Source organism: Cucurbita maxima, unplaced genomic scaffold (assembly GCF_002738345.1).
Source record: "Cucurbita maxima cultivar Rimu unplaced genomic scaffold, Cmax_1.0 Cma_Scf00018, whole genome shotgun sequence".
In the NCBI taxonomy this organism is placed as follows: domain Eukaryota; kingdom Viridiplantae; phylum Streptophyta; class Magnoliopsida; order Cucurbitales; family Cucurbitaceae; genus Cucurbita; species Cucurbita maxima.
The window spans coordinates 1,229,712-1,251,217 of record NW_019272034.1 but is presented as its reverse complement, the minus strand read 5'-3'; the positions used below and the strand labels follow the sequence as shown (position 1 = coordinate 1,251,217).

General features: G+C 35.2%; 4 protein-coding genes across 5 annotated transcripts; 1 reads left to right on the top strand and 3 right to left on the bottom strand.

The window, feature by feature from the left end:
• Positions 1–26: 26 nt before the first annotated feature.
• On the bottom strand, positions 27–999 carry LOC111493100 (chlorophyll a-b binding protein of LHCII type 1). Its single transcript, XM_023142711.1, has one exon. The coding sequence runs from the start codon at positions 949–951 to the stop codon at positions 154–156; it is 798 nt and encodes a 265-aa protein (XP_022998479.1). The 5' UTR covers positions 952–999; the 3' UTR covers positions 27–153.
• A 1,191-nt stretch (positions 1,000–2,190) lies between these two features.
• On the bottom strand, positions 2,191–4,360 carry LOC111493080 (S-adenosylmethionine synthase 2-like). Its single transcript, XM_023142685.1, has 2 exons — positions 4,249–4,360; positions 2,191–3,629 (listed from the first exon to the last, which is right to left on the bottom strand). The coding sequence occupies exon 2, from the start codon at positions 3,618–3,620 to the stop codon at positions 2,439–2,441; it is 1,182 nt and encodes a 393-aa protein (XP_022998453.1). The 5' UTR covers positions 3,621–3,629; positions 4,249–4,360; the 3' UTR covers positions 2,191–2,438.
• A 1,821-nt stretch (positions 4,361–6,181) lies between these two features.
• Positions 6,182–11,919, bottom strand: LOC111493040 (squamosa promoter-binding-like protein 12). Its single transcript, XM_023142623.1, has 10 exons — positions 10,791–11,919; positions 10,516–10,697; positions 8,606–9,174; positions 8,445–8,519; positions 8,261–8,368; positions 8,035–8,152; positions 7,816–7,957; positions 7,584–7,734; positions 6,848–7,480; positions 6,182–6,769 (listed from the first exon to the last, which is right to left on the bottom strand). Exons 1-10 carry the CDS (start codon positions 11,390–11,392, stop codon positions 6,314–6,316), a joined length of 3,036 nt encoding a protein of 1,011 aa, XP_022998391.1. The 5' UTR covers positions 11,393–11,919; the 3' UTR covers positions 6,182–6,313.
• Positions 11,920–17,576: 5,657 nt separating this feature from the next.
• LOC111493088 (pto-interacting protein 1-like) lies at positions 17,577–21,489 on the top strand. Of its 2 annotated transcripts, none has more exons than XM_023142694.1 (8): positions 17,577–17,788; positions 18,370–18,461; positions 18,646–18,896; positions 18,983–19,109; positions 19,289–19,562; positions 20,089–20,221; positions 20,359–20,445; positions 21,056–21,489. In XM_023142694.1, the coding sequence occupies exons 2-8, from the start codon at positions 18,377–18,379 to the stop codon at positions 21,185–21,187; spliced, it is 1,089 nt and encodes a 362-aa protein (XP_022998462.1). In that variant the 5' UTR covers positions 17,577–17,788; positions 18,370–18,376; the 3' UTR covers positions 21,188–21,489. The 2 variants fall into 2 exon arrangements, with proteins under 2 accessions (XP_022998462.1, XP_022998463.1); XM_023142695.1 differs by having other exon boundaries at positions 18,365–18,461.
• The last annotated feature ends 17 nt before the right edge of the window (positions 21,490–21,506 follow it).

Below are 21,506 nucleotides of genomic sequence, written 5' to 3'. Positions count from 1 at the left end.
CTTTCAAGGGATCAATAAAGCAGCGATTTGGGCAAGATAGTTTTGTTGATTATAATAGTGATTGCTGATCTTCAATATTTTGATAGTACAGTTTACAGGCTATGCGCTCAAAGTAGTGAAATTGAAAGCTTGTTCAAACATGACTCGATGGTTTCACTTCCCAGGTACAAAGTTGGTAGCATAAGCCCATGCATTGTTGTTGACAGGATCAGCAAGGTGATCTGCGAGGTTTTCCAAAGGACCTTTTCCTGTTACAATGGCCTGCACAAAGAACCCGAACATGGAAAACATTGCGAGACGACCGTTCTTAAGTTCTTTCACCTTAAGCTCTGCAAATGCCTCTGGATCATCAGCCAGCCCGAGGGGATCAAAGCTGCCACCTGGGTAGATGGGATCGGTAATTTCTCCAAGAGGTCCTCCTGCAATACGGTAACCTTCAACTGCACCCATAAGCACTATTTGACATGCCCAAATGGCCAGAATGCTCTGTGCATGAACAAGACTTGGGTTTCCAAGATAGTCAAGGCCACCCTCACTGAAGATTTGGGAACCAGCCTTGAACCAAACTGCTTCACCAAACTTGACTCCATTTCTGGAAAGAAGCTCTGGGAATACACATCCAAGAGCCCCAAGCATGGCCCATCTACTGTGAATCACTTCGAGCTCTCGGTTCTTAGCGAAGGTCTCAGGGTCAGCTGATAGGCCTGCAGTGTCCCAACCATAATCACCAGGAAATTCTCCTGTCAGGTAAGATGGAGGCTCACCAGAGAATGGTCCGAGGTACTTAACACGGTCGGGACCATACCATGGGCTGCCTGAGGAAGAAGCTGGCTTTCCAGATTTCCTCATTGAGACTCTTCCATTGCTGCGAACAGAAGAAAACAGCTCAGTTGGTGCATTCAAAGGAACAGCTTTTCCAGTAAAGGTAGATGAAAGAGCCATGGCTGCCATGCCTACCAACTTTAGCCCAAAGTGAGTCCTGCTTTTGAATTCTAAGTTATTGATGAATTGAATGAAGTATGAAATGTTCTTATATAGTGTCTGGTGAGACCCACAAATTCTCCTTGTGGATCTCTTCATCCTCTTCCAATTGGTTGATGAGGAGATATCTAGAAATCAATAATCTCCATTATCTCACTCAGCCAATCAAGGAACCTTATAGATTTCGTTTAATTGATGAGAATACTAATCTTGTGAATGATAAGAGGCCTTTGGTGGTCCTCAAGCTGACACCAAGGATATATTCACAGGCTGTATACATTGACAAGTTAGTGGCACTTGCGACAAATAAGGCACGATGAGAAGTTTAGAAATAATCTATCCTAGAAGAATGCTCTTTGAAGCCATATTTGTGGAGCAATCTTATTTTGGGCGATTGAGAATTGAATTTTAAACCTTGATCTTGATGAGTTTCTTCTTCGATGGAGTATGTTTTATTCAATTTGAATATAACATAATTGGTTTAGAACATTTACTCTCGACCAAAAAGTTAAAGATTCCGCCCCTTCATTTTAAAAATGAATGAAGGTTGTTGAATGAACTTTAACTTAATTTTCAATTTTTGTGACATTTACAAGATTATAATACATTCGTAAGGCCAACATATTTTATAATTTTATAATTATGGTCCAACACATATTTACCTTTTCTAAAATTGGACAACCTTTTCAATAAAAGTTTTGAACTTTTAAACTTTGCATTTCCATCGGAAAAATACTCTAATTCTCTTTACACATAATAACCTTAGATATTTCAAAAAAAAAAAAATTCAAAACTATTATTAGAGTAAAAATAAAAAATATATTAAAAATGATACGAAAAGTCAAAGCCCAAGTGTTTTAGTCACTCCCATGTTCAAACAAACACTACTCTAATGAAGCTAAGCATCTATATTAGCGACTAATAGTAACACTGAAATTTTTTTAAAAATAAAATTATTTTAAGCAAATGTGACTTAAATGACAGTATTCTTGGCAAGGACTAAGAGGACAGTATTTTTCTATTTAGATCGTTGGAGAGAGAATGGGGAAAAAAACCAAAGAACCCTAGTTTTAACCATCACAACCTTCTAGAGCTACTAATGATTCATAAACAAATACATTTTACACCCTCTTACTGAAGTAAGTCAAACAGCCACTATGACTTGTCGTCACAGTCAACGCAGACATTTACTTTCAGTACCAACAAGAATTTGAACTTGGAAAGAATCCCCTTTCATATTATAACAACTGGTACAAAAAGGATGCATCATCAACGTAAAATAACCAACAACAAAAGAAAGGGAAAAAAAAAAAAAAAAAAAAGTAACAAAAAGATAGAACATTAGCAGCTACTACCTTAGATTGTATAAGGGCAGCACCCACATTATTCATCCAGTAGTAACAAAGCTCGGCTTCCCAATTTCCATGGCCGTTCTCAACAGAGCAGAGCAACCCATCTCAAGATTGAGGCTTCTCCCACTTGAGGGGCTTCACAACTTCCCAGGTGAAATCTGGGTCATCCCTTCCGAAGTGTCCATATGCGGCTGTCTTCAAGAATCTGCCATTCCCACCTCTCTTCAAGTCCAGGTTGATGGTGATCATTCCGGGTCTGAAGTCGAAGTTCTCCTTCACGATCTTGAGAATCTCCTTGTCGGGTATCTTCCCGGTTCCATACGTGTCGACAAAGACTGACAATGGCTCAGGCACACCAATGGCATAAGAGACCTGAACAATTGCTCTCCGAGCAAGGTCACTGGCTACAATGCTCTTAGCAGCCTGCCTGACAATGTAAGCACCACTTCTGTCCACTTTGGTTGGGTCCTTCCCGGAGAAAGCGCCTCCCCCGTGAGCTCCCCATCCACCGTAAGTGTCAATGATGATCTTACGACCGGTAAGACCTGCATCTCCGTGTGGTCCACCAATGACGAAGCGGCCAGAGGGATTGAGGTGGAAGATGGTCTTCTCATCAAGGTACTTCTCGGGGATGACAGGCTTGATCACATGCTCCTTAAGGTCAGCTGCAATCTCATCATTCGTGACGGTTTCGTCGTGCTGGGTAGAGATGAGAACTGTGTGGACTCGAACAGGGACCATGGCACCCTTATCATTATAGTACTCTACAGTAACTTGGGTTTTACCGTCAGGTCTCAACCATGGGCAGGTACCATTCTTCCTCACCTCTGTGAGACGAGCGCCGAGCTTTGTTGCAAGGACATGACTAAGGGGCATGAGTTCTGGGGTCTCATCTGTGGCATAGCCAAACATGTGGCCTTGGTCACCAGCACCAATGTCCTCGGGTCGCTTAGTGAAATGTCCATGGACACCTTGGGCAATATCAGGGCTCTGTTGCTCAATGTTGACAAGGACCTTACAGTTATCAGCATCAAGACCCACATCATCCGAGATGAACCCAATTGAACGACAAGTATCTCGAACTATCTTCTCGTAGTCAACATCGGCCTTGGTTGTAATCTCTCCAAAAACCATAACCATGTTAGTCTTGGTGCAGGTCTCACAAGCAACCTTGCTATCAGGATCTTGGGCAAGGCAAGCATCAAGAACTGCATCAGAGATCTGGTCACAGAGCTTGTCTGGGTGACCCTCGTTCACAGACTCGGATGTAAATAGAAAGGTCTCCATTCTCCCAAACTGCAAGGAAAAGAATACACACAGAAAAATCTCCTTCAGTATTCAAATATAGAGAATTTATGAGCTCAGCAACAAAGAATGAGCATATGAACTTATCCTAGAAATTTTCAATTTGCAAAGGAACATATCACCTCGAATAAGAATCAGCATCCTATAATTTGAAAACGTTTATACTCACAAAACACAAAAACTAGCGAAAACAAAGTTGAAATCCCCAAGAACAGATAGATATCCACAACACTAGAGTTTACCAAAATTAGAAACCAATATAAAAAAGGATTACAATAGAACATTCTTTTTGCAATCTCAATTAACTAATTCAGATCAGCAGCGCACTAGCAAGAACCAGATCTTCAAAACAAAAAACGACAACAACCACTCCAAAACCAACCCGAAAAACAAAAGCTCTTAGAGCGCCGTCAGATCCGAGAGGAATTCCGACAAAAACAAATACAACACAACAGCATCCCCACACAATGAAACCCAAAACGAACAAAATTTCAGAAACCCTAAAAGTAGGAACAAACAAACACGACCCAATGACTTCAAAAGCAGAAACATCCATTTCTCCCTAAACTCACACACACACACAGGAAGACATTAAAGAGAGAGAATGAACCTGGAAAAGGAAAAATCTGTGAAATGGGTTAAGAGAGAAGACGAAATTCCAGAGCAGAGAGACCCAAAGAAGAGGAATCGGCGCTCGATGACACGAAGATACGAAGTAGTCGCGGCTCTTATTTATAGAGAGAAATAGCGCTGACGACCGGTTACCGATACAGCCGGTGGGAATTATCCTTTTTCGGAGATTGGTGTAAAAATCTTCCCCTTCAAGCACAGCATTTGGTTCGTTGCTTTAATCAGGATAATTATTTTGTTTTCAATTAATTCAATTTCCTTATCCAAAATTTAAGGGAAAATTAAAATAAAATAAAAATATTCAATTACAAATTTTAATTATGATAAGGACTAAATTGTAATTTTATTTTTATAAATTATAAGCATCAAAATTTTAATTTAACCTTAAAAATATTTATAATCCATTCTCTCCCTCAAAATTTTTATTTAGTCTCTATTTATTATTTTTTTTTTTTGCTGCAATCATATTTTATTGAATGGTATATGAATGAATCGAGATCATATTTAAGCGACTCTGATGATAGAATGACTAAGAAAGCTTAAAAGAATTGGAAGTCATTAACTTATATCAATAACGTCCACCTTCCTTTACGATGGCTCAATTATAGGAACTCTAAAATTGAGCGTGTTTTGCTTGAAGCAACTTTCCAAGGACACATGTAAGTGGCTACAAAACATACTGAAAGGTCTCGTATTAGTATGTGGGGATAGTCTTCACTCTTAAAAACAAATTGTAAGCAACGTGACCATGTCACTGGGGAGGAATGTCGGGATCATTAGGTACCCATTCTAAATTTCAAATCTTGGACATGGAGCGTTAAATATTGACAATATCCGGTAATGCTTAAAAAAAAAAAAAGTAATAAATTATTGGAGGGGAGAAAATAAAGGGTGATTAGAATTGGTTGGGGTTGGTGAAAGGAGAAGGGAGTTTAGGTTTTACCGGCAGATGCCGGTCATCTACCGGAAGTCTTGGAAGCTCAGATTTGGACCATTTGGTCCCTTCAATTTCTTCTAAGCTTTGAATATTAATTATTTTCCTATATTTTTTAAACTATATGAGAGAATTCCTTTGTTACTTATTTTTTTATTATTTAAATTTGATTTTATCAAAATATTGGGACTAAATTCAAATTTCTATAAATTATTAGGACCACATTTGTAATTTAATAAAAACTATCTATAATAAAGAATAAATTATGGACCACAAGTCAAAGAATCAAATTACTAAACTAACCTCGATCAATCTCCAAATTTGCAAGATGGCAATGGCATTTTGGACCTTTTGACTATCCGCCGACAAATGGACAATTTGTTCGACGGAATAGTTATTTTTTCTTTTTAATTTCTAGAGAAATTCAAACTAAATTTCAATTTAAAAGTTTGTAAATAACATTATTAAATTACCATTTTAACCCTCTTAGTTATTTTTGCATTATTTTCTTTCAATATATTAAAAAATAAAAATTGGATTTGAATTTTCCCGTCTGCAAATCAGCTCAAAACTCTTATACACGATAACGAGCCTAGTGTATTTTTTTTCCGAATCTTAAATTTAAATATAAGTCTCTTACGGTCGTAGTTAACGAATAACGAACATCTATCAAACAAAAGTACATTTTCATTTATTTATAATCTTCAATATGAAGAAACGAAGATACGAAAACTATCACGTAATAATTGAGATTCTATGCTTTTGTTATATCATGAAGCTCAGAATCTATCACTGTTTCAATAAATGGAGATGTGTTACATGAACTAGAAAGTATAAATGAAAAGAATACGAAACCGTTTCGGACGCTCCACGGTTCGGGTCAAGTGTTGAGTGATCGTTGTCCAGTGAACACACTCTCTACCTGCAGTGTCTGGGAACTAAAATTTACAGAGCAGTCACACGTGCGCACGCGGTCAGATGGTCGAGTTTAGCGAAATTCGATAACATAAGAATAAAGTATACCAATCTGGAACTCATTACAGGTTTCATAACTCCATACAAATACATTACCTTTAGTTTAGTCAGGTAGATAGATAAGTAATCAATGGGTCTAACTAGTACCGTATTCTAGTAGTTCCCATCGGAACGGGCGGAAGACATAGAGAACCTCGGGCGAGCTTTTGAATAAGAGCGCCACACACACACACACAGCAGCAATGGCCACCATTGAAAGCATTGCAGGCCGGTAAACCAGAGACGCTTTAGACAACATTCCGAAACCGCTCGGTTTCATAACACAACGGCTGCAATCCTGCTGAGAATGCTTTAGTTTTGTCCTACCAATCTCAAACCTGGAGGAGGTCATCACATCAGTGTTCTGCTTCTGGTTCCAGCTACCATCTGAGAGAGTACTAGGAATGTCCAGCACCACATGCCCAGCTGAAGATCTCTTGTTGATTTTCCTCTGGACGAGACGAATATACGAGTAATGGCCACGCAAACGAGCGTAATCCTCAGGTGTCGAGCCTGTGACGTCTCGAGCACTCTTCCAAGCCTCAACTCCTACCTGTAATAACCCAGTCATTTCTTCAGTCTCATAGTCCTAAAGCTAATGTATCAGAAAGCGTACTGTTGTAAACATTACCATTCCCGGATCATTAGTTAACGCATCAAGAACATCCATGGAATCATCTTTACCAGCTGCAATGTGAAGAGGGGTCAAACCGGCCAGGCCAACGACATCAGGTCTAAACAGGAAGCTACCGGTCGATCCATCAATGGATGCATTGTCTTCAGAACTTGATGAGTCCTTCACTTTTGAAGGGTAACCCAAAAGGAGCTCGACCAACGACCGACTGTTTTTTCTCACTGCTCGGTGAAGTAGACTCATTTCGGTCAATGCTAAATTCAATGACGGGTGATCTCCAAAGTCCACAGTCCCATCAAGAAGAACATCTAAGAGCTTTTTAACCACAGCACACCACTCATGGTCCATAGAGAACTCGACGAGCCACTGGAACCGTGACAGCGAAAAGAGATTTTCATTAGGATCCAAGTGAGCCAATCTAGACTTCAAGTGATTTCTATGAAACAGCCAACCAATTTCATGGATAAACTCCATTGCATTACTCCTTCCTTCCAGCTCCGCAGTTTCCCCAGAATTTGAACATGTTTCAGTAAATTCTAATGCACTTTGAAGTGTGCAGATCTCTGTACAAACATCCTCTTCTGCAACTATAAAAGGAAAGGAACTGCTGCTCAAACCATCATCTTCAGCCTGAATATCATCCCAACCCACCCCAACAAAAAGAAGTTTTATCGGTTGAAGTTCTTGGTTAATGTAAAGATGTATTGTAAGAAGAATGTAAAAAACACAGCACCTCGATGAATCCCCTTCCATAGACGACAGGAATCGAGCAAGAAAAGGTTACGCATTGACTGTCGTCTTGTGCGTTCGAGTTATCGTCACTTTCTGTTGAATCATCTGAAGCTTCCTGAGTAAGATATGTCCCTTCAATGGCACACAGTAACCTGAAAATTGGGTTTGAAATTTGCATATATGAGACTGATACAAGTAAAAGCGAGGAAAGTTAGATGAAAAGACGATGTTACCTAGTTGTCGATCGGGTCAAGTTTATTCCTTTAACCGAAAATATAGCCTTCTTAGATAAAGGAACGGCAACGGGGTTTACGCTTGTGATACGACAGTAATTCTTGTTTCTAAGAGGCAAGGATGTGTCAACTACGACCTGACCTGCAGCATAAAAAATGAACTCAATGTTAAACAAAAGACAACAATTAAAGCTCATCTTAAACTAGAGATAATCAGACCATGATAAACGAAAGCTATTTGATGCTGAACCCGAACGTAAACCCATCCAGTTCTCCAGAAAGCTTTGTCGGAAACATCAAGAAGCCTATTCAAACTGGTACTGAGGTCATGGCAAAGCTGAAGTAAAGAGATTAAAAACCATCAAGAATAGGGTATTTGTAATAGCTCGAGAGAGGCATCCCGAAATCGATATATCAGGATCGACAAGTGAGCACGCAAACTTACATCGTTCCATTCAGCCTCAGTCTGTCGTAGGTATATTGTTAGAACAACACAACCAGGCCTGATATAGCTCTCTATCTCTGTGGGACTATGTGATAACCAATTGAGAACCTAATGATAATGTCATGACGATTAAGGACGGTTATATCAAACGGTTTCAAATGCTCGGTTTCAACACTTCACATACCTGAGCTCGTAAAACGTGAGGAAAATCATTTGGTGCTTTCCCGAACAATTTCAAAATGATCCGATCTGTACGGCTCTGGAGGAATGTACAAAAAAATGTGGTAATGCATACAAGAAATGAATCCCATAAAGAAATGATCCGTAGTTTTTGCAGAACATTACCTGAGCTTCTCCAGCAGAGCTAGAAGGTGACTGGGCAGATGCTGAATCTGAATTTCCACTAGTTTGAGGAGGGCTTGACTGATGAGAGTCTTGTTGCACCCAAGAAGGACATTCAAGAGAACTTGTTCCCATATGCACTACTGGGTGTGCTTGTCTCTCAATGTCTTCCATGCCATCGTCCGAGTCGACATAAACATCGTTCAAATCAAAGTTCATCATTTTGCACTGTCCAACCGTATTGTCCCTGATTTCTGAATACGCAGGAAGGCTGTTTGAAGTGCTTGGTTTTACAGAAGATATAGCTGGTGTATCTCCACCTCGAACAGTTGCTTGTACTGGTGTCTCGGATATCGGTATCGTGTCAGGTTGTTTAGAAGATCTCAAAGGTACCTGAGGACCAGTTGAGAGAAAAGTACAAACTAGATCGGATTTAGCCCCGTTCAGCAAATTCTGAGGTTCATGCAGAATCCCAGATCGGTTTCTACCCCCATGCTCACCGGATTGACAGGCAAGGATCCGTATAAGATTCGAAAGAAGATCTTGGTCTGTGGTCTTATTTGATCCATTGGCTACACCAAATAACACATTGTCAATCACACAATAATATGCTAAGGACAACAAGAGTTCAACACAGAAAAAGATGTACATACATTTCTGACATGCATGATTTTTATACAAATGGACGTAGAACGAATGGGATATAAAAACTTGTCAGCACATGTAAACAAATAAGTGTATGCTTATTTATGTTTTTTACGAAAGCCATATTGATGAAATGGTTGTTTCCCTTTCGCAGATTTAATTAGCTCACTTTGCAATGAGACACAGAAGTTATTTGTGAGATCTCATATCGGTTGGAGAGGGGAACGGAGCATTCCTTACAAGGGTGTAGAAACCTCTCTCTAACATACACGTTTTAAAATCGTAAGGCTGGTGGCAATAAGTAACAAGCCAAAGTGGACAATATCTGCTAGCGGTTGGCTTGAGCTGTTACAAGTGATATCAGAGTCAAACACGGAGCGATAGGTTAGCAAGGACGCTGGGCCCCCAATGAAGGGTGGATTGTGAGATCTCACATCGGTTGAAGAGGGGAACAAAGCATTTCTTATAAGGGTGTGGAAACCTCTCCCTAACATACGCATTCTAAAACTTTGCGATATGTAACAGGCCAAAGCGGACAATATATGCTAGCGGTGGGCTTGGTCTGTTACAAATAGTATCAAAGCTAGACACCGGACGGTGTACCAACGAGGACACCTGGCCCTTAATGAAGGGTGAATTGTGAGATCTCACATCGGTTGAAGAGGGGAACAAAGCATTTCTTATAAGGGTGTGGAAACCTCTCCCTAACATACACATTTTAAAACTACGCGATACGTAACAGGCCAAAGCGGACAATATATGCTAGCGGTGGGCTTGGTCTGTAACAAATAGTATCAAAGCTAGACACCGGACGGTGTACCAACGAGGACACCTGGCCCCCAAGGGGGGTGAATTGTGAAATCCCACATCGGTTGGAGAGGGGAACAAAACATTCCTTATAAGGTTGTGGAAAACTCTCCCTAACAGACGCATTTTAAAATTGTGAGGTTGACGGCGTTACGTAACGGGCCAAAGCGAACAATATTTGCTAGCGGTGGACTTGGGTTGTTACATTATTTTTCGTTTGTTTATTTGGTTGATGAAATATAATCTAAAAACGCAACGACTACGGTAGCCAAAACTTATGTATTTAGATTATAGTTATTTCCCAAAGGATTAACTAAGAGTGGAAACTCAATTGGGGGCAGCCAGTAAGGAAGGGTAAATCAAGGAGTAGCATAGCTAAGAAAACGACGAGAATTAAACACGAGATTTAACCACATACGCAATAATTCTCGAAACAATTCTGGGGTGACAGAGTTACTTACAGTGCAAATTTGCGAGTATTCGCATTAGAGTTAACAGTAAATAGCTACTAGTCTGCTCATCAGGTGGGGAGTTTCCATTAACAACATTATCAGGATTGTTCTTTCTTCTGCGCTTATTATGGCCAGCCAAACGCCTTCGACAACTCCGTTTTCCTTCATCGAACTCCTGAAGAACATGGAACCTGCCACCAGATACCACAGAACAACATTCCAGCAGACACTTTAGAGAGTCAAGGCTAAGAAACTGCAAGCAAAGGGAATAAAAGAAAGCTCACCTGCTACATTGTTGACAGAATCGCTGCATAACGTTAGCAACGAGCGCATTACTCACCTTCGAATGCATTTCGCAGACTTTATGTCTTCTGTGATAATCTTTAGCATTGCTAAGATCAGCTCCACAGTCCTCTACCTGGCAAACCGCACGACTCGAGTTTCCCCCGGTCAGTTTAGTCTTCTTGCCACTACTTCCTTCCCAATTCCCTGCTTCTTTCTCAACAATTTGACAACCATTTCCACCAACCTTCAAACTCAAACTACGAGCTTCATCATTAAGATTCTCATCTTCCATAACATTATCCCTCCTTCTCTTCTCCACTTCCCTTTTCCCTTTCTCGATCCCCATATTAGCTTCATCAGAACACGACGACGAACTGTTCGACGAGCCACCGGTCAAGGGAATCCCAGAGACAATTGGAAAAACTTGGCTACCTAAATGATCAGACTCCACCAAATTTAAAGGCCTAGCAATAAAAAGATCTCCATCCCATTTCCAATCATTCAAATCCCATTCAAGGCTCTTCTTCCCAACAGCAGCCCTCAAATCCATAGACCCCATACCATACAATTGACAAGCTTCACCTCCATAACCAGTCTCCATTTCTCAAAAGGAACAAGAGAATGATTCAGCACAACACGCTAACCAAATCCCAGCAACAGATCAAAGCTCAAAAACCCCTAAAACCAAAACAATTAAACTCCTAACATGCTCTAATCTGCTTCACTCCAGCCCCAAAACTCCAGAAACAGAGAACCAAGGCATCCACAGTTCCAATTAAGAGAAACCCAGAAAGCCATATCAAGAATTTGCATCAAATCATCAAAAAGCAATGGGGTGAAGTGATTGAATAGCCCAAAAAACAGAAACCCATGTGAAGAACACTGAGATATGGAGACCCAGAAAGCGAGAAATCAGAAAGAAAGCAAAATTAAAGAGAGTAAGTGAATACCGAGTGGAGTCAACAGAGATCGGCCGCCAGAAATCCGTCGGAGATATAGGAGAAAAGGGGAAGATGAGAGGCGATGACGAAATGAATGAATGGAAAAGCGTGTGGGCTTTGATTCGTATTGGGTGTTGGAAGTGGGAGTAGTGATGGTAAAGATTTGGTAATTGTAAGAGCTAATTCATCACATGAAAGATTAAACTATGAGCTACTTCTTTCCATCACTCACATAATCTATCCACCGTAAAACTAAAAATTAATTTTTTTTAAAAAAAATTAAGTTCGAGTCTGTTACAAATTTTTTTAAATAATAATAATAATAATAATCTTAAAAATTTTAGAATCAAAGTCAAATTTCAAATCTTTATACAAGAAAAAAACAAATTAATTGAATTATTATTGATATTTATTTATTTTTAATAAAAGAAAAGGAATGAAGAGAGAGAAGCAAAATGGTGGGGCCCAGCACAGCAACACCGCGTGACCCTCCCTCTCCCAATGCCTCAAAAGATGCCCTTTGCGTTGCTTGTACCGGAGGGAGGGTAGTTATCCTCTGCTTCGCGCTTTTCTTTATTTATTTACTTCTTTTTCTAAAACCTATATTTCCCTGTTTAATTTCCTTCCCTTTTTTTAATTTTTCAGATTAATATATAATTATTTTTTGTTTAAACTTAATTAGAAAATAAAATGCGCGTTACAATCAAATAAAATATTAAAATTGCTGTTTTTATTTATTTTATTTAAAATATATTGAATGAAAAATTTAAGCAATAGCATGCGAAAAAATTAATCAACTCGATCATACGAATTGGGCTGAGTTCGTAGATTCTATTAAAACTAAATTAAATTAAATCGAATTAACCTAAATTTATGGTTAATTTTTACATATTTGCGCAAATATATATACATATTTTTATTTAATTTTATAATAATTTTTTATTAGTTATTTTTTAATTACTCCTTTAAGAAGATTTTTCTAGAAAAATAAACCTAAAATACATCGTTAAAAATAAATAAATAAATGTTTTATGAATTAACGTTTTATTTTTATTGAAAATAAAATTATGAATAAATGACTTAACCAAACCATCCAAAAAAAATTATAATTACGTTGAATTAGATCCGTAAATTCTCACCAAAATTAAAATTTAAAAAGAAAAAATATAAAAAATAAATAATAATGTTTCATATCAATGAAAGTGGACCGACTCAAAACATTGGACTTAGTAAAGAATTTTTATTCGATTAATGATGACTCAATTATTTGAAGAAAAATAATAAAATAAATGGACCGTTACTTTTCTAAACGTCTTCAACAACCAATCAAATTATCGTATTTTATCATAAACATTTGTTTGCAATTTATTCAATATAATATTTTCATTTTTATTATATTTTAAATATATACTTTATTTTTAGTCATGAAACATTACAAATTTCTAATATTTTATTCAATTTAGATTTTATATTTAAATTAAGAGTGATTTGTGCCATTTTTTTCTAAAGAAAACAATGATATATTAGTTATTTTAAAATTAAATAATTAATAAAATTAAGCAAAAATTTATCGTGTCTATTAATAAGAACATTTCACAAAAAAAATAAAAAAAAATTGAAATTGTTTAACTTAAACATTGTATATTATTTAATTATTATTATTATTATTATCATATATAGAGCCACTTGAATACGGCTTGACATATAAAATACAACTCATCAACAATATCTATGTATTCCGAGTGGCATGCGCCCACATGTTCACATAAGTAAATCAAAACCATATTTTAATGTTAATATTTCTTTTACTAAGTGGATCTATTCAAATTGAATTGAATTTTTTTATTAAGTTAAAAATGTTTTAAAAAAATAAAATATTAGAATCTAACATTTTTTAGAGGTGAATTCATAATGGGCCAAAGCTATTATATAATATATATATATATATATATATATATATATATATTTATTTATTTATTTATTTATTTATTTATTTATTTTAGGAGGAAATTAAAGTTAAAGGTAGAGTTAAATAGAGCATAATGTAGGTTGAATGCACCGTCATTGAACTAATAATAATAAATAATAACCATTATCATTTAAAAAAAAAAAGGAAACAAAAAAAAATTAAGGAAAATATGTCGGAATTCCTAGCTGGGTTGATGTGGAGTGTTTTTACTGTCGGATTTACTGTTGGTGGGCGGCAGCCGATTTAATTCGGGCAGCCCCACTTGCCCCACTTACCCAAAATCAATAATTGAATAAATAAATTGTTTTTTTTTTTTTTTTCGGGTAAAAAATAATATGGAAATTAAAATTAATTTTATTTATTTTTCACTTAAGAACGTGACTTAAGATTGAGCCAAGACAATAATAATAATAATAATAAAAATAAATAATAAAAAATAAATTTGAGTGCCTTTAACTGATTTACTCAACGATTAAATAATTCTACTGTCGGTAAACTATTTTCTCATTTAATAAATTCATTAATGAACGACTTTCTTATTCAATAACGTAATCATTACACAAAAAACGAACATTAACATTATTTTCCAGTACTTCACATATGATCAAACTCACATAATTTAAACGTATTTCAGGACTCTTTTACCATCATCTTAGACTATATACGACAACCGTTAATTACAAAGTCAGTCTAGAGTGTCATTATTATACAACAACAGTTAAGAATGATGTCATCCAAATTGAAACAGTGACAATTGTTAATTGATATTTTCACTTTTGGTCTTCAAATTTTCAAAATATACCGAATATTAATTAATTTTTAAAAGTATATAATATATACTAAAATATAAAATTATTAAAATGGTTCTCTTGATCTCCCATGTGGATAATCAATTTTAAATCTGTACCATCAAAACATATTATAACTTCAAAATTAAATTTCCTTTAATTCATGGCTTATTAATATTAATTTTATTTATTTTTTATATTTTTTTTTCCATCTTCTCAAGTACCAGGCTAGTTAGTGGCCATGTGACACTGTATGGCTACTTACTCGAACGTTTTTTTAATTAAAAAAAGTTTGAAATAGAAAAGAAAAATCATCGACTCTTAGTTTTTTTTTTTTTTTGTATTTTAATCTTTGTACTTTTTAATGTCTATATTTTGTTCTCGTATTTTTAATAATTTTGAAAATTAATTAAATAAAAAAATTATAGTAAACACTAATAAAGATATATTTTTTATTTTTAAGATTTATTAAAGATATAAAAATTAAGTATAGATGAAAAAGTACTTAAATTAAAGATTTAAAATAAAATTGTGGAGAATTTACACAGTGAAAATTTTAATATTTATATATGTTTTGTAAAAATAAAAAAGAATTATTATATTGCTTTGAAAATTCTTCAAAGAAATAGAACGTCATTTTTATGTTTGCTACCTATAAATCTACTTGTTAGACAGAACGACGTCGTTTAACAAATATATGGCAATTAAGAAATTTTTATTCTAATTAATTAAGGTAAAATATTGTCGTATTGGACAAAAAGGTTTAAAAAAAAAAGTGAAATTACATATCTAGTCCCTAACTTTTATATTTGTGTCTAATTTTTTCATAATTTTCTAAAATTAATTAATTTTATTTCACATAAATTTTAAAATTAATAGATTTTTTATATATTTATTTGTCAATATTGTTTCAATATCATTAAAGCAATGCTCACACTAAATAACGATATTTTTAAAAATAAAAATAAAAATAAAAATAAAAATTATATTTTCTCTTCTAAATTTTGAGTTTGATTTTTTTTTTTTTTAATTTGATACATTAGTCTTTAAATTTTTTTAATATATATATATATATTTAATATATAAGTTTTATTGATAGGAATAAGTCTAGTCACTAAAAAAATTTAAAATTGTAATTTAATTTAAAAAATCACAAAAAAAGTGCTATTTATTTAATAAAAAAATATTTACTACCTAGATCAATAAGGTGCACCTTTATTTTTCGGTGAGAACTGGGACCACATTCAACTAAGAGTGATATGATGATATGATGACTAAGAAAGACTTAGAAATGAAAGTTACTGCATATACCAATTATTGGAAATTCATGGTTATGCATGTTTTACTTAAATCAATTATATCGTCTTATTTGTGAAAGGTACCTAAAGTCATTTTTTCGTGTGAAGAAACCAATTACACGATAGCTTTGAAAACGACCCTTGAAAAGGTATAAAAAGATTATAAATTTTATCTTTGAGCCTTCGTTGATACGCTTTTCTTGCACATGTCTATTACTTACAAACTTTATGATGAGTAGGCTATAATTTATGGCTTGATGATACCATACAAGTTGTGACGTCTTTAGTGGAGCTCGAGACAAAAAATAGGAGAGCTTCTCAATGCTCCTAGAACAACTAGATGTTTGACTTTGTAACACTCGAGCTATTCTACCCACGAGAGTAGCATTGAGGCATTATAGAAGAGCATCTCAACGTTACATAAGAAAGCCAAGACGTACCTCGACGCTATGGAATACGTGCATCATTTGATTTTTTGTCTGTAGCATTGAGACAATGCATCAAGTGTCTTGATGCTGCCCAAATTTTTATAATTTTTGCCGGAAAGGGTATAACGTCGAGATATTAATTCTAGCATTTCGATTAAGTCGAGTTTTTTAAATATATAAAACTCATTAGATTAAAAAAAAAAAAAAAAAAAAAAAAGATTTTCAGGTTGTGCTTGTTTATGGGCTTGGATCAACACAGTGGTAGTCAGCCCATCAAATTACCATTCTTTTATTGTTATTATTATTATTATGTTTTTTAGAAAATAAATTAATAATGTTGTTTGAAATTGATTTATTTTATTTTCCAAAAGATGATAAATATCCATATTTTATTAAAGATAATTTTAAATAATTCGCTGAAAATAAAAAAATTATTAAATTCTTTAATCTAATAAATTCGTAATTTGAGGGGGAAAAAGGTAATTTAACCTAAAAAAAAAATAGTTCCATTCCAATAAGATTAGCGGAAAAGACAATTCTCGAATTTGGTAGAGACCGAGTCAACATCCTCGGCAGCTGAAATTTCATGAACTCAACCAATCATTTATTGACACGTGGTAAATGTTTTTTTTGTTTAAATTTCCACCTTGGACCATAACGACGCGCTTGAAGACCAGGCGTGAAAGTCAAATTCGACAACCTCAAAATGAATAAACAAATTAATTAAACAATTTCGTCCTTTCAAATTAATAAATTTTTAATTTTTAAAATAACATAAATATAATTAATTATTAATTTATCAATTTAATATTGAAAAGTCTTCTTATATTATTTATTAAAGGACAAAAAGAAAATTCATAAAGTATTTGTCCCTTTTTGAAATTTCAACCGTCAAACTTCAACCGTCAAACTCGATCCTAAAGCCTTCGGAGTATTTTTTTTTATAGGCGCTTCGAGATGTATGGAGAATTCATTATTGATAGAACTCGTTCAGTATCCTCCTCTTTCAATTGTCGTGTTCGGACTTGTGGAAATATACAATGACAACTTTTTAGCATTCATGCGTGAAACTGCCTGTTGAACGTCCTATGGCGCGTTGCTTCGACCCGAGCTATGCAACAACTGCTTTAAAATATTATTTTAAATAAAAAATAATAAGTTAAAATTTTAAATATTTGAAAAAATTATTGTCATGTAAAAGTTTAGATACATGCCCTTTAAAAAATATATAAAAAAATCTATGGGATTTATTAATTACTTTTGGATTGACCAAGACTTTCAATTTAAAAAAAAAAAAAAAAAATACATACATATATATATATATATATATATATATATAAGAAAAAAGAGGGAAAAAAGGAAGGCAATAATTCCCTTTGAGGAGGGAAGAAAAAGCTAATATAGAGATAAAGTTTACAGAATAAAATACGGAGCGCAATCTTCGCCGGCTCCGGAGCTCAGATCACGTAGTACCAGAACGACGACAAACAGATACTCTTCTTTACATTTTGTTCTCATCACTCCGATCGAAGCTTTCAACACTTAAAGTTTGTTGGATTACTCTGTTTTTCTGGTATAGATGGATCCTTTTACTGCTATCAAGCTCTTGCTAGTTTTGATTTTAGTGATTTCGATTTTAGTTTGTTGTGTTCTTATGCTATCGGTGAATGGGTAGGTTTTGTGGAAATTGGAGGCGATGATGTTAATTTTGATGAATTTGAGTCAATTGACTTGTTGTTTCTTGCTTATTATTATTATTATTATTATTTTGTTTTTTTGTTGGTTTATTGGCTGCTACTTGTTTGATCTGGAAATTATACGGTTGAACTGGAATGAGTTGATGCGTAGCGGCAGTAGCGTGTGCTGCGATTCTTTGAGTTGAACGATGAAATGATTCTGCTGCTTTTTGTTGTTTGTGGCGTTAGGAGGATTTGATACATTTTAAGATTTCGAACTTTTGGTGTGATTAATTTTCGGTGGAGTTAAATTTTTTGGAAAATTGGTCTTGAGACTTTTGGTGCGTTTTCGGGACTTTTGGTTCTTAAATTTGGTTTTAACTATCTAGTTACGTTTTAGCTTTATTTAATTTTATCTATTTCATAGAGATGCTTTCTCCTTTTAAAGATGACTTAATGAGGACTTTGGTCAGTTTAGGGAAAAGATGAGCTGCTTTCGCTGCTGTGAGGAAGATGAAATTCAGAAAGCAGCTGACAATGGAGGCATGTATGCAGCAAAAAACACTTCAGGTAATCTGTTAGCACCATGAGAAGATTTGGAAACTTATCTAGTAGCAATTAAAAGGATTTTTTTTTTCAATGTCATTTCTGTAGATTGCAAAAAACGTATTTTCCCACTTATTTCCCGTGATTTTGCTCTCGAAATAATGTAATTCATTAGTTCGTAATTTTTATATTGAATATTGTATTACAGGAAACAATGGAGGTTATCATAAACCCGAAGCTGCACCAGCAGTTACTCAAGCTGTCAAAATGCAACCAATATTAGTGCCTAGCATACCCCTCAATGAACTATCGGAAGTAACAGACAACTTTGGAAATGATGCTTTAATTGGAGAGGGTTCATATGGAAGAGTATATTATGGGTTGCTTAAAAGCCGGCAGCCTGCTGCGATCAAGAAGTTAGATGCAAGCAAACAGCCTGATGACGAGTTTCTAGCCCAGGTTCATATACAGAGCAAAAAAAAAAAAAAAAAACCCCCACTTTTCATCATTCATACTTATCAAGTCTAAAATATGATTATGTTTAGGTCTCCATGGTCTCAAGGTTGAAGAACGAAAATTTTGTTCAATTGCTTGGTTATTGCATTGATGGGAGTTCCCGCATACTAGCATACGAGTATGCTTCTAATGGATCACTTCATGATATTCTTCACGGTACGTATAATCATGATTCGTGTCCCAACTTTACTGGTCAAAAACTTTTAAAAACTCGATATGTTTTTTAAGTTTACATTTTTTTTTCTGTACCTATGTATCATAAACATCTACTACCAGATATCATTCACTGTTTTTCAAGTTATTAATCTTATGTATTGTCATGCACTTTTACGTAGGAAGAAAAGGTGTAAAAGGAGCCCAGCCTGGTCCCGTTCTATCATGGGCACAACGTGTGAAAATTGCTGTGGGGGCAGCTAGAGGACTTGAGTATTTGCATGAAAAGGCCGAGTCCCACATTATCCATCGTGATATTAAGTCCAGCAATGTACTTCTCTTTGATAATGATGTTGCTAAAATTGCTGACTTTGATTTATCCAATCAAGCTCCTGATATGGCAGCACGTCTTCATTCTACCCGTGTTCTTGGAACTTTTGGTTATCATGCTCCTGAGTAAGATGTCTATCTCTGATCAATTGAGAAACTAAAATTCAAATGGATTTTACTATCATAAAATTTTCTATTATGAATTCTATATTTTTGGCTTCATTGGATTTTGACTTAAAATACAATTCTGCCTACTTCACTGTTCACATACAAGAAAATAATTACATTTCCATCTCCAACCGTATTTCTTGTGAGTTTTGACGTAATCTCATGTTTAGTGAACCAAGAAACTTGCAAGTACCTGATCAATTGTGCCAATGTCTAATATTTCACCTTTAGTATTTCCAGCTGCCACACCTGGAAGAGAATTTGTAAACCCAAATTATTATTACAGATGACTGTATGTAGGTGAATTCTCTGATAATTGGTAATTACTTGGTAGTTTCTTCACCTGGGATAGAATTGCATGTCTCTTTCCCTTTTGTATTCTTCCATTTTTCTCAATAAAATCTTGGTTTTCTCGTTAAAAGAAAGAATTAATGCATTCCTCTTGAGCCAAAATAGTTGTTTACTTTGTTTCTATATATTGCAGATATGCTATGACTGGTCAGTTGAATGCCAAGAGTGATGTATACAGCTTTGGTGTAGTCTTGCTTGAACTCCTGACAGGGAGAAAACCTGTAGATCCTACGCTACCACGAGGACAACAAAGTCTAGTTACTTGGGTGATTTTCTTGTCTTTCTTCCCTTTGCCTTTCACTTTTTTCCCTTCTTTTTCCTTCACTCTTGCCTCTTCAAAATTGGATTATATATTATCTCCTCTGCATGCAAGTTAACTTACAGGGTCATCTTAATGTATTAGGCTGCACCAAAACTGAGTGAAGATAAAGTTAGGCAGTGTGTCGATGGAAGGCTTGGCGGAGACTACCCCCCAAAGGCAGTAGCAAAGGTAATTTGAATACTGCTAAGCAGTTCTCCATTTTTTTTTTTGGACTTGGGAGAGGCATTGGGATCTCTTTATCTTGGGGGAGTTATGTGTTAGGAACCATGACTCTCACAATGGTATATCCACTTTGAGCATAAGCTCTATGACTTTGCTTTTGATTTTCCCAAAAAGCCTCGTACTAATGGAGATGTATTCCTTACTTATAAATTCATAATCAACCCCTTAATTGGCCTCCTCTCCCATCAATTCTCAAAGTCGGTACTCATATGATGGATTATGAAGAATTCATTTAAAAGCTTCTTTAAGAAGCTAAATTTTCTATCAATCTTATAGTAAATTTTCTATCAATCTTATTGCCAATTTTTTGGAATCTAATTTTCCTTGAGAAAGGAAGACCAGGAATTTATTTTATTTTATTATTTTTTTTCTGAGAATCTGAGAGAGAGAGAGAGAGAGAGAGAGAGAGAGAGAGAGAGAGAGAGAGAGAGAGGGAGAGAGAGAGAGAGAGAGAGAGAGGTGGGAATGAGGAGGTTGGCGAAGAACATGTTTATTTATATTGCCATATTTAATAAGTTGTTACAAGAACCTAATAGCTAATGCAACGTTATTGCAGTTGGCAGCTGTTGCAGCCTTGTGTGTGCAATATGAGGCAGATTTCCGGCCAAACATGAGCATCGTTGTCAAAGCCCTTCAGCATCTATTAAATGCCCGACCTGTGCCTTCTGGTGATGCATCAAACTCGTGAGTTCTATTCATCATCAATTTGCACACAATCATATAAGAAGGAAATTGCATCTGAAGGAAGTTAATTAGTGAATTGTTTGGATATTTTTTTCATCACATTTATATTAATTCACGTGTTATAAGTCATCTATATTGTGGAATCCAATATTATTTAGTTGTAAGAAGTGCTAGAGAGGGATAATGTATATAGAAACTATTGGCTCTTCTGCTCTGACTTTCCATATGGCGAATCTGCAACTTCAGAATTTGTTTAAAAGGACTAATCAGCAACTTAAAAGCTAAGTTTTATTCTTTTGGATTGGATTGGATTGGAGTCCTTC

What these genes read in the sequence shown, in the direction of transcription:
- LOC111493100 (XM_023142711.1), bottom strand. Translation starts at nt 951, where the DNA reads ATGGCAGCCATGGCTCTTTCATCTACCTTTACTGGAAAAGCTGTTCCT.
- LOC111493080 (XM_023142685.1), bottom strand. Translation starts at nt 3,620, where the DNA reads ATGGAGACCTTTCTATTTACATCCGAGTCTGTGAACGAGGGTCACCCA.
- LOC111493040 (XM_023142623.1), bottom strand. Translation starts at nt 11,392, where the DNA reads ATGGAGACTGGTTATGGAGGTGAAGCTTGTCAATTGTATGGTATGGGG. An exon ending in AATACTCGCAAATTTGCACT is followed by an intron (nt 9,175 to 10,515) that starts GTAAGTAACTCT and finishes TATTTGGTGTAG; the next exon opens with CCAATGGATCAAATAAGACC. An exon ending in TAACTAATGATCCGGGAATG is followed by an intron (nt 6,770 to 6,847) that starts GTAATGTTTACA and finishes GGGTTATTACAG; the next exon opens with GTAGGAGTTGAGGCTTGGAA.
- LOC111493088 (XM_023142694.1), top strand. Translation starts at nt 18,377, where the DNA reads ATGAGCTGCTTTCGCTGCTGTGAGGAAGATGAAATTCAGAAAGCAGCT. An exon ending in ATGACGAGTTTCTAGCCCAG is followed by an intron (nt 18,897 to 18,982) that starts GTTCATATACAG and finishes GATTATGTTTAG; the next exon opens with GTCTCCATGGTCTCAAGGTT. An exon ending in TTTGGTTATCATGCTCCTGA is followed by an intron (nt 19,563 to 20,088) that starts GTAAGATGTCTA and finishes TATATATTGCAG; the next exon opens with ATATGCTATGACTGGTCAGT.